Source organism: Rhinopithecus bieti, unplaced genomic scaffold (assembly GCF_001698545.2).
Source record: "Rhinopithecus bieti isolate Rb0 unplaced genomic scaffold, ASM169854v2 scaffold_7684, whole genome shotgun sequence".
Lineage (NCBI taxonomy): Eukaryota > Metazoa > Chordata > Mammalia > Primates > Cercopithecidae > Rhinopithecus > Rhinopithecus bieti.
In genome coordinates this window covers 2471491-2483709 of record NW_016806071.1, presented here as the reverse complement: position 1 = coordinate 2483709, position 12219 = coordinate 2471491, and the positions used below count along the sequence as shown (strand labels likewise).

Below are 12219 nucleotides of genomic sequence, written 5' to 3'. Positions count from 1 at the left end.
CAGCTTGACTTTGGCTATGGCACCAGCCCCAGCACACCAGCCATGCTGCTGCCCTGATGCCTGGGTGGGCTGGGCAGTGGCCCTGGTGGCCCATGCTTCTCATCACCAAGCACACCCTGAGTCCCCAGTCGTGGGCAGGTAGGCCTCTCCTGTGGGCATGGCTGGGGCCTCGGAGGTAGCACAAGCAGTTAGGCTGAGTGTATCAGGGCCGAGTGGCTCTAACCATCTGATACAGCTATTACCCCCACAGACGGTGACAGAAATGACCTGTCACAGAAATTGACCCATCGCATAAGGGCCGGACCTGGGGGTCACCCACAGTTAATATGCGTGTGCTGTGTGTATATGTGTGGTGCGTGCGTGCAATGTGTGTGCACACGTGCGCATGCACGCATAATGTTAGTGCCAGAAACTGGTCCAACTCCGAGGAAGAAGCGCCTGCTGGGTGACGACCAGGGCCTTAGCTAGTAATCCTGGGCCCCAGCCCAAAGCCTGCCCTGGGGACCTGCAGCTCTCCAGCCGGGTGCCTGTGAGGCCTCACTGTTCCTTGGTGGAAGCCAAGGCTGTAGGCAGCACCAGAAGGCCCAGGGAATCTCACTGGGATGGGTGGCGATGAGGGCCCAGTGCTGGAAGAGAGCATGTTCTCCACATCTCATTTGGCCACCAGTAGGTGAGACATGGAGCACAAACACATAGAAGAAGAGGGTGGCCACACCTGTTTTTCCAATCGCACGTGCACACAGCCCTGGGCCCTGTGGCATGCTAAGATATATCTAATGCCTCAGGGTGGGGGACTGGGCACCTGATGAGTATGAGGGCCCCTCTGCCACAGTTTCCAGTGACAAGGGCAGTGACCATCTTCACCAGTGGCTACATCCACAGCATGGGTCCTTCCCTCCTCGACCACAGGGATCTCAGTCAGCCCTGAGGAAGGAGTCCCAAGTGGCCTCTCCTGGGGCACTGGGTGGGTGCTGCTGTGCCAGAGGGGCTGGGGTGAGGCCTGGTGGCCAGTGGGAACTCACCATGCATTTGTTGGGCTTCTCGCCCGAGTGCACCCGCATGTGGATGAGCAGCTTGTAGCGGGCGTTGAAGGGCTTGTAGCGGCGCACACAGCCAGCCCAGAAGCAGGTGAAGTCCTCGCCCTTGCGCTGGTCGATGTGGCTCTTCTCGATGTGCCGCACCAGCTCCTCCTGCTGCTCATAGGCTGCACAGCAGTCCACCCAGCGGCACGCCTGCTGCCTGGCCACTACCTTGCCCGCCAGGCCCAGCCCCAGGCCTCCAAGGCTCGGGCCAGGCGGCAACTGAGACAGGGGATAGGGGGGCGGCAGGTCCTGCTGGTGAGGCCCAAAGAGCTCTGAAAACTCATCCGCGGGTTCCTGCTTCAGGAAGCTCGCCTTCCGGCAGGCTTCAAGTTGCAAGCTGCCCTCATGGCTGTCCGTCGATGCAGGGCCAGGCCGGGCCTGCTTGGAAGGGCCCCCCAGGTCTCCCGCCAGAGGGGGGCTCCGGAGTCCATTTACACAGGTGACCAGAGACATCTGGGAGGAGCGGATGATGGAGGTGACATCGGAGGAGGCACAGGGTGAGGAGGAGGCTGGGGAGGTGGGGGGTAGGCCCAAGAGGCAGCAGCGCTTCAGGCTGCCCTCAGGGAGGTGGGCCTCGGGCTGGGGGCCAGGGCCAGAGCTGGGTTCGCTGCCCAGAAGGTAGCAGGAAGGCGCAGGGGTGGTGAGGCTTCGGCCTGGGAGGTCCAGGTCTGCGTGCAGGCAAGCGGCCGGTGGGGCCCGACAGTGGGCAGACAGAGATGTGCGGGCCTCTGCCATGGCTTGGTAGTTGGGCAGGGACTCCTGTTTGATGTGTTGTGTGGTTGGGAGGCTGCCGTTCACATAGGTGGTCTGGGGTCTGGGCGACCTGGAAGACAGGGGCCAGAGAGGTCATGAGAGGCTGGGCATGCCACAGAGGGAAGGCCCAGGCAGGGGCAGACAGGGAAGCTGAGGACCAAGGAATGGACAAGCCCAGGGCAGGAGACAGAGGCTGAAGGCTGAAGGCAGAGAAACAGCACCTACAGATTGGTTGTCTGGAAAACAAGGCAGAGTGTAAAGGAAAATGGGGAGAGAGAGGAAGAGGAGGGCTGGGGAAGGAAAGAAGAGGCAGGAGGCCAGGCACAATGGCTCATGCCTATAATTCCAGCACTTTGGGAAGCCAAGGCAAGAAGACTGCTTGAGTCCAGGAGTGTTCAAGACCAGCCTGGGCTACATAGTGAGACTCTATCTCTACAAAAAAATTTACAAATTAGACAGGTGTGGGGTTGTGCACCTGTAGTCCCAGCTACTTGGCAGGCTGAGGTAGCAGGATTGCTTGAGCCCAGGAGGTTGAGGCTGCAGGGAGCCAAGGTCATAACATGCACTCCAGGGTGAATGTGGTGAGACCACCAGGAAGAAGGACCTTGCATCCTTTTACCAAAGCTCAGCACCCCTACCCAGCCCTGAATGCCACGCCATCCTGCCTCCCAGGGGGCTTCCCTGCTCCCTCTCCGTGGCCTTCTAGTGAGTTCTCCAGGAAGAAGGCTGAGGCTGGCATTTTGAGGAACACCCAGATCCAGGGTATATTAAATTCCACTTACATGTCCCTTAAGTCTTTCTTAATTTTTGTAATCTAGCTTAACTTCTACAAACGCTAATTGTATGACACTTTGCCCCAAGCAGCCTGGCCTTTCCACTGTTAATGTCAGTACATGGGGGAGTGTGAAGTGCAGTCCTGGTGGGGGTGTCTCAGGAGGAACTGAGGCAAAACTTCTGAGGGGTCCCAGGGATTCAGGCCCTCACAATGTGACTGCATGAAACTGCAATTTTGGGGAAAAGCCATGGTGCAGGCCAGGCAGGGCAGCCCACGAGAGTACGTGGGTTTGAGATCAGGCTCAGCCACATTCAGCCGTGCAAACTTGGGCAACGTCCTTTGCCATCCTGGGCCTTTCTCCTCCTCTGGGATATCAGGTGGATCCTTCCCATGAGAGCAAGGGTGGATATGTGGGCACGGCTGTGGTTTGCCAGGTGACTGTCTTCACCACACAGGTGGTATACAGGTGTCCAGAGGGCCTCTCCCAGATGTAGAGCATTCCCTCCGCCACTGCGCAGGAGGCCAGGCTTAAAGGACGCAAGGGGATTCCTGCACTGATGCTTCCACCATTCGGAGTGGTGGGACCAGGTAAGGTGCAGAGAGGGATGGCAGGGCCTGCCTGTCACCAGAGCACTCTGAAAAGGGGAAAGGTCAGGAAGGTGAGGTGGGGCTGAGAGTCAGGAAGCCCCTCTGGCTGGCTAGGCAGAACAGGAAGCCTGATGCTATGCCTGAAGTCTGGCTAGAACACCCCATGCCACCTCATCCCATCTGAACCTCAGTTTCCTTGCCTGTAAAATGGGGGCTAAGTCTACCTTCGAGGCTGGCTGCCAGATCGAGTGAGATGGCCCCGTGACAGGGGATGGCAGGGTGAAGGGAGCTCTTATCGCTGCTGTTCTACCGCCACTGTCTTGGGGCTCTCTGAAGCCAGAGCTGTGGGGTCATCACCTGTCCCTCGGTTTCCCAACATGGCCTTGCAGCTCCAGCTCCTCTATCTCTGGCTCCCTGCAGCTGCAGCATCCCCAGCTCCAGTCATGAGGTAGAGGGGAGGGGAATGGACAGGGAAGAGGGAAAGCCAGAGTCTGGAGGCCCTCAGAGAGCATGTGCTCCAATCGCATCACACACAGGTGGGAAAGGGGCTGAGAGGGTGCAAGGCCTACATGAAGGCGTACAGCAGCAAGCTGGGGCCAGGCCTGGCCAGAACCCCCATTCCCCTTCTCTGGAGTGTAGGTGTTTTTTCCGATGTTGAACTGACCTGAAGCTCCCGCTGAATGAAGGGGAAGGGGAAGGGCTTTTCTGTTTGTTTCTCAACTACACCTAGCGACCTCTTCCCTCCCAAGAACCATAATCTAAGTGGTCATTGGGGGAGTCAGAAGGAGGTTTGAGTCCAAGGTAGACAGCAAACACGCATCTCCTCTCCCCAGGGCTGAGCACACTGCCCCCACCATTGCCAGCAGAAAGCTCTGAGTATCTTAAAGATCTGATAGAAAAGTGGTAACTTGATAGGGCTTAAAAAAAATAAAAGCAGGTCAGGCGCGGTGGCTCATACCTGTAATCCCAGGATTTTGGGAGGCCGAGGTGGGTGGATCACCTGAGGTCAGGAGTTTGAGACCAGCCTGACCAACATGGAGAAACCCTGTCTCTACAAAAATACAAAAATTATTCAGGCATGGTGACGCACGCCTGTAATTTCAGCTACTCAGGAGGCTGAGGCAGGAGAACTGCTTGCCCAGGAGGCAGAAGTTGCAGTGAGCCAAGATCGCGCCATGGCACTCCAGCCTGGGCAACAAAGCGAGACTCCATCTCAAAAATAAATAAATAAAAGCAGAGCTGCTCCTCAGGGGACTGTGATCCTGGGCCTGGCAAAGGCAGGCATGGGCAGGAGTTCGGCCAGGAAAACATCTATTTGGAGTAGTCCCTTGAAAATGGCTTCAGGTAAATCAACCAACACCAAGAGAAGAAAATAGCGGTAGCTTCCATGACTGAGTTACCCAAGTGACTAAGACTGACAGCAAAACTTCGTGCAGCATCAGGTCGGGAGGGTGACTCAGGCCTTGGTGTCTTGTGGCTCCCCATATGCACTGAGGAAGTACTGCCTCCCTTCCTCCACTGTGCTGTGAGGCCCAGGAAGTGGTTCCGGACTGGCTCTGCTGTTGAGCCCTGTGCACCCCAGGACAACTCCCATCACATCTCTAGAAACTGCAAGCCTGGGTCTCTAGACAGAGTGAACAACTGCTGAGCAGCTGAACGTGCCGGGTGCCTTCCCAAGGGTCATCTAATGCAATCCTAGCACAGCAGAAGACGTGGTAGTATCTGCTGAATACATGACTACACGCCTCACGGGAGATTCCACCATCTGTTTTACACTTAGGAAAATTGAAGTGACCTGCCCGAGCCTGCAAGGCAGTGATAGAGCAGGAACTGGAATCTGGATCTGTGTGAATCAGAAGGTTGGGTCTCCAGCTTTGTCTATAGAATGATTTTGTCTGATGACTATTACATTCCTTACAGGTTCAATGTTCTAAGTATCAGAGATGCACATGTTCTTCTGTCCATAATCCTGGACCCTGGAAGGGAGCTGCTGAGATTGGGATAGTCAGTGTTTCTCTGGCAGAGACTCAGGGGAGAGGTAGGGATCTCAGATTTCATGCCCCTGAGGGGTCAGCAACTGTAGTCTGAATGAAGGGTCAGTGATTTCACTCAACAGGCTTTTCACTCTGTGCTAGGTGATGCTGAAGAAGTGGGGAAGACCAGGTCCCTAACCTTGGGCAGCTCCCCTTCCAATAGGGGAGTCTGTGGACCAGTCCCCTGAGAGAACATTTACATTCTGCTGAGGAGTAGGTAGAGTTCTGGTGAACAGAACTAGTTATGTAGCCTCTCTAGCCTCAGTTTCCCCACTCAACGGCAGTTGGGGGTTGAGAGCATAAAAAGTGCTCCGCCCAGTGAAACCCCATCTCTAGTAAAAAAAAAAAAAAAAAAAAAGAAAGAAAGAAAGAAAAAGAAAAAAACTACAAAACATTAGCTGGGCGTGGTGGCGGGCGCCTGTAGTCCCAGCTGCTACTCAGGAGGCTGAGGCAGGAGAATGGTGTGAACCCGGGAGGTGGGCTTGCAGTGAGCTGAAATCGTGCCACTGCACTCCAGCGTGGGTGACACAATGAGACTCCGTCTCAAAAAACAACAACAAAAAAAGTGCTTGGCTGGGGTGTAGTGCGCAGTGAGCACACCACCATCATTTTTTATTAGCCGTAGGATCTGGGCCTCCTGGGACCATGAGGACTGAATAAGAGAATGTACACCCGAAGGAGTCACTCAGGAAACTGGGGCTATTTTTATTAGCATTAGAGAGTTAGGCTGGAGGCAAGGAGGTGGCTGGTGCAGGAGCCCAGGCGCTAGTTGCAGGATCCTGAGATTGGGAGGGGCAGGCACCAAGAGTGGAGAGAAGAGGTCCCAAACATAAGCCCATTGGGCGGTTGGGGGAAGGCACGGAATTCGGATCAGGTGTGGCACAGGGGTGGGGATCTGTTTTCCTTTAGGAAAATGAGCGAGTCTGAAAGTGTCAGCTCAAATTCAACCACTTTAATAGGGAGGGTGTGGGGGCACAGCAACTTAGACTGATGCTGGCATAGAATTCTACATACAGACTCTCCTGTGCCGTAAATTGTCAAAATGATATTCAAAATGACAAATGATATTTCTGACTGTCTCTAGCAAAAGAAAAAAAATCCTCTTCCTTAGCTTTTCCTGGATTAGCACAGCTTCTACCCTGAGAGATAATAGAATGAATTTCACCAGGGGAATTGGATACCATTGGAGAGCCTCCAGAGAAGAATCCAATAGATAAATGCATTTGACTGTCACCAAACAATGCACGGCTCAAAGTCTAAAAGACACTTCATCCTTGCTATGGACTGATTTGTGTGTCCCCAAAATTTATACGTTGAAGCCCTAATACCCAGTGTGACTGTGTTTGGAGATAGAGCCTTTAAATAAATAATTAAGGCTAAACGAGGTCATAAGGGTGAGATCCTACTCTGATAAGACAGGTATTCTTATAAGAAATCAGGGTCGGGCACGGTGGCTCACACCTGTAATCCCAGCACTTTGGGAGGCTGAGGCAGGTGAATCGCTTGAGCCCAGGAGTTCGAGACCAGCCTGGCCAACATGGTGAAACCCTGTCTCTACAAAAAATTAGCCAGGCGTGGTGGCACACGCCTGTAGTCCCAGCTGCTGGAGTGGTTGAGGTAGCAGGATCACTTGAGCCTGGGAGGTGAAGGCTGCAGTGAGCTGACATTGTGCCACTGCACCCCAGTCTGGGTGACAGAGTAAGACCCTGTCTCAAAAAAAAAAAAAAAAAAAAAAAGGAATTAGGGCACAGGCCGAGGGATGGCCACATGAGGACTTGGTGACAAGGCGGCCACCTGTGAGCTAAGGAGAGAGGCTTCAGAAGAAACCAAACCTGCTGGCACCTCCGTCCTGCACTTCTAGCCTCCAGAATGGTGAGAAAGCACAATTCTGTTGTTTAAACCACCTAGTCCATGACATTTACTATGGCAGCCTAAACAAATGAATACACGCCTAAAATCAGAAGTTTTACTAATATCAAAGGAAGCCAGAAGGAATCTAAATTCTCAAAGGAAAATGGTTGCACTTGGGAAGAACAGCATCCTTCTGTTTAGGAATTTCTCTACTGTGGAGCTCCCACAAGAACGTAAACTCCATCGGGGGAGATCTTTGCTTCCTTCACCAAGATGCTCCCAGCACCGACCACAGTGCCTGGCACATGACAGGCACTTGACAAATGGCTGGTGAAGGAATAAACTGCAAACCAGCCACTGGGCAAATGTTTAGAATCTCTGGTCTGTGAAGCAGACCTCAGGCCAGCAGCCCCAGGCAGTGGGTGAGAGGCCTGGGGCTGAGCTCGTGTGCACAGAGGCCTGTCTGTGACTGACCTGACTGTCAGCAAACCAGAGGGCACCAAGGCTGCTATGGTTTGAATATCTGTTCCCTCCCAAACTCATGCTGAAACTTAATCCCAAATGTGGCAGTGTTGAGAGGTGGGGCCTTTAAAAGGTGACTGGGTTGGGTCATGAAGGCTCTGCCTCATGTATGGATCAATCCGTTCATGGGTTAATGGATGATCATGGGAGTGGGACTGGTGGCTTTATAAAATGAGAGGGACCCGAGCTAGCATGCTCAGCCCCCTCACAGGTAATGCCCTGCGCCACCTCAGGACTCTGCAGAGGCCCAGCCAGCAAGAAGGGCCTCACCAGATGCAGCCCCCCAATCTTGGACTTAGCCTCCAGAACTGTAAGAAGTAAATTCCTTTTCTTTATAAATTACCCAGTGCCAGGTATTCTGTCAATATCTAACAGAAAACAGACTAAGACAAAGACACAACTGAGACCCCAAGAGAAGCAGTAGGAGGCGGGTGTCAGCCCAATGCACACCCTAATGAGACAGGGTGGCCAGCACTGGAAGTGTGCAGGCACTGAGCAGACAGCTACCCAGCAGGGCTTTGTGGGCCATGGTCTCCTGGGGCAGAGATGGCACGTGGGAGGAATCCCTCTCTGCCCTATCAGCAGTTCAGGGTTTGACACTCTATAAACTCTGAGCTGGGTTTTCCTTCCCCAACCTACCCATGAATCTTCCTCTTCTGAAATGATTGATTCTCTGTGAAAACCTCCGTCTGCTTGTTCGGCAGGGAAACACCTCAACAGAACCATCCTTGTGTCTCTCAGAAGGCAAAGCAGGAGGTGCAGGATCTAGGCCAGGCAGCTGCTTCTGAGCTACGGGCCCCTCGTGCCTCCATTTCCCATGTGTCCCCCCAGCTAAACAGAGGAGGTGGGGCCTGAGGCCCTTGATCCTGGGGCCTCCTGGGAGTGTCCACAGAAAGCAGCTGCCCACACCTACCTGTTAGGGTGGGGAAAATGCAGCAGCCTCTCACAAGCTTGGCGGTGAGCCCGAGGTGGCGGGCTTCCTGCAGGGAGAAACAGGCCCTGGCAGCAGGTGGGGCCAGGGCCCTCAGCAAGGTCCAGGTCCAGCAGGCTCTTCTCTGAGCCCGGGGTGCAGTGGCCGTAGCTTCCATTCACTAGGCAGAGAAAGACAGGGAGAGAGGAATGCAGTGAATATGAACAGCCTGCAGAGGGGTGTGGGGAGAGGGCAGTCCCTGGGGTACAGCAAGGGACAGGGCGCCCAGAGCCAACACTCACTGCATCCTTGCTGCATGCAAGGTTCCAGGATACCTCATCTAATTCCCACAACTACCAGCAGGATCGATAATAAAATCCTCCATTCTCAGATAGGGATGCTGGGTCTCTGGTGGTTAAATGACTGTTACATGAACACTGGACAACTCCTATGTACAGACACTGTTATAGGTGCAGGAAACACTGGTAAACAAGAGAAACTCCGAGTCTTTTGGAGTGCACACTGTATTATCCTCACGTTAACCACATGGTGCTCATGAGGCAAGGTTTGAGAACACCAGCTGGGGCGGGTGGCTGCTCAGCTGCGCTGCTGCCCACAGGCCAGAGGGAGCAGGGCTGACATGTGGATGTCAAGGAGTAGGTGCTCACTAAACAGCATCTGGTACTGTTAACACAAAAGCTCAGTCTACGTTGCCTTCCAAATTGTGTTACACCATAGAAACACAGTGTGCAGTTATACCTCGCTATCACCTGATTCCTCCACAGCCTGCTTCATGCCCTGCCTCGCCCTGCTAGTGGGTTTCTAGGAAGATTAACTGAAGCAGTTGATGTGAAAGTGCTGAAAAATCACATAAAGTGTAACAAGAGTCAGGCGTGCTTGTTCTAAGCTCCTTCCCCTCTCTGGGCCTCAGTTTTCTCATCTACAGAAGAGGGAAACACACCTCCAAACTCTATCTTCTTACGCTTTCTGTCCTGTAACTCACAGAACAAAGCTAGGGAGGAAAGGACATGAACTTTGGGGGCTGACAGACCTTGATGTGAGCCCCTACTCTGCCCCAAACCAATTCCATAACTCGGACAAATCCCTGCGCAGGGTGGACCCTGTTTCCCCTGTGTAAAATGGGGCCAGTTTCACCCGTTCCCCAGTGATGCTGTGAGCCTCTGAGAACAGAGGCACAAAGTCCCTAGCACAGTGCTGAAACCTAGCAGATGTGCCAAGAAGGAAAATTGTTCTTATTGTTAAACAGCACTTCAACAATTACAAAGTGCCTTGCAGATATAATAAAACATGATTGATAGGCCCAAGTATGGCCAACACTGAGGAAGGTAAACCATTAGGACGTGAAAAAAACCTGGTCCCAGAACATGATTGACTCCTTACCACGAGGAAAAGGACATCAGCAACAGCAGCATCTGCCGAGCAGCCTGTGTAGAACCAGGGCTGGGGACGCACACCACTGTCTCACTTGAGCATCCCCACTGCTGTCCAAGGGAGGCCCGAGTCTCACTATCCCCATTTTACAGAGGACAAAACAGAGGCATGGGGAGGTTCAGTTACTCACCCAAGAATACACAGCTAGGAAGCCTCTGAGTTGGATTTCCGGATCAGATCTGTCAGACCCAAACCCCACATCTTAATCGCTATGTAATAAGAAGAAGCCTTTTAGAGAGTCCGCCCCTGAGGATCCCTGTCCCTCAACCCTAATTCTAGCCTGCCCACAAGGCAGTTCCTTCAGCACACAATTATCCCCATGCTGAGGCCGGGCACTCAGTGCTAACTAGCCACGTGCCATAGCTCTGGAGAGGCACCAGGCATTTGCTTGCCGAGCACGTTCCAGTCTGTGGATGAGCATGCAATGCTCACAAGGTCCCAGGGTAGATGAGGTGCTCATATAGGAGCCTCCAGGTTCCTAGTCACACGCGAGCCTGTGGAGAGGACTCGGCAAACATCTGCTCCCACGCCACCTTCCCAGCCCCAGCCCCAGCCCCAGCCCCAGTCCTGGCCAGTCCTGCTGCAAGCAATGCTTGTTCCCACTGGCCCTGGCTGCTGCCTGGCCAGCCCCTCACAAGCTTATGTTTTAATAACTGGGTTTTTAATTAAAATGAAATCCCTGGTAACAAATGTGAATGGCCTGAGTTAATGAGAGCAGGCTGCCGCTCATTTAACTCCGTCTCTGCTTGGCCGTCTTTGCTTTTTCCAAATCGTTTCTGCATGCAATTTTATTGTCCCATTGAGCCAAACCCTGGACTGGGCCTCAGAAAACTGTGGATAATTTTATGACCATTAATAGCATTTGGAGCAGAGAGCGCTTAATCATCACATGGGGCAGTTTCACCACGGTCTTTCTCCCAGAGTCTCTAACGGGGGGTACTGTTCAGAGCTTCCTTCCAGGACTCACCAGGCCCCTCCAGGGCCTTGGGTTACTCCTCCCCTCCTACACTTAGGAGGCTGTGTGCAGTGAAGGAAGACAGGCCCTAGAAAGGGTGGAGAGGCAGCACCTACCAAGCCCTCACCCATCAAGCCCTTCAAGGGTCCATCCCTGTGGGGCAGGGGCAGGACAGCCATTTCCCAGATGAGATAGGCAAGGTTTGGAGAGAGATTCTGTGCCTTTGAGCAGGCTTGGGGGTCTGTAAGAGGCAGGGCCACAGTTCAAACCTAGATCTCCCAGACTTCGAAGCCCATATCCTGCTGCCTCTTGGCCAATTGCTGAATAACCAGAGACCCCTAAATAAGTGTCCCCACCTTTGACTCCAATGAGGGTCATGTTGGAGAGCCTCTGGGAAAGTAAAAAGTAAAACCATCATAATTATGTCTAAGCTTTAATCTTTGCAATAATTCTGCCAGAAGGGTGAGCCCACTCCACTGACAGATGAGGACACAAAGGCTCAGAGGGGTCAAAGCAGTTTGCCAAGGTCACACAGGGAAGAAGGGGCTGAATGGAGATCAAACCCATCACTTCTACGGGAAGAAATAGTCTTTACCCAACAAACTACTGAGGCCTGTTAGCTTCTTTTCCTCTGGATACAGTAAAGGGTTTCCTGCAGTAAATAAACAAGCCAGCTTTGGGAAAGAGGGAGGAAGGCGCCACTCAGGTCATAGAATGGTGCCACTTAGTGCTCTAGGCTCATTCAAGCCCTTGTCTGCTGGGACCCTCACAGCGCTCTGGGTAGAAACATCAACCTCCCAACTTTGCAGAGGGACACTGAGCACCAGAGCAAGTAGCCACCCAAGGTCATATAGTAATTGCTGGCATAGCCGGGGCCCAAAGTTGGTTTCTCAAAGCCTAGACTCTGCCCCGGGATACCTGCTGTCTCAGAGACTGGAAGTTAAATCCAACGTTGCAACACGTGTCCCGGAAGTGCTGTTGGGACTCTCACCGCACTGATGGGGGGACTCTCACCGTTACCCATCACGGGCCTACATCTGCCAGGAAGGATGTAGGCACTGCCTCCTGTCTGTTGTCTTGCCTCCCTGTCCCCAATAGCTTCACAAGACCCAGATGGAGGAGGTCCACTCCTGTTCACTCTCCATCTCCAGACAGCATTGATGGATGGATCCTTCCCTGGGAAAGCTGGGGGAGCAGGGGTGCCCTAGAAAGGGGTTGGCAACCGCAACGATGTCTCACTCTGTGCCACAGGGGGCCAAGAGCCAACCTTGGGTCTGGCTTTCCCCATGCAAATGAAG

General features: G+C 53.4%; 1 protein-coding gene across 6 annotated transcripts in view; it reads right to left on the bottom strand.

The window, feature by feature from the left end:
• GLIS1 (GLIS family zinc finger 1) overlaps positions 1-12219 on the bottom strand; it is a 252254-nt gene that overhangs the window by 88187 nt on the left and 151848 nt on the right. For all 6 annotated transcript variants that reach the window (XM_017874552.1, XM_017874554.1, XM_017874555.1 and 3 more), the window contains exons 3-4: positions 8518-8695; positions 1023-1905 (exon numbers count right to left, since the gene is read on the bottom strand). In XM_017874552.1, coding sequence (XP_017730041.1) covers positions 1023-1905; positions 8518-8695 — 1061 coding nt within the window. The remainder of the gene's footprint in view (positions 1-1022; positions 1906-8517; positions 8696-12219) is intronic.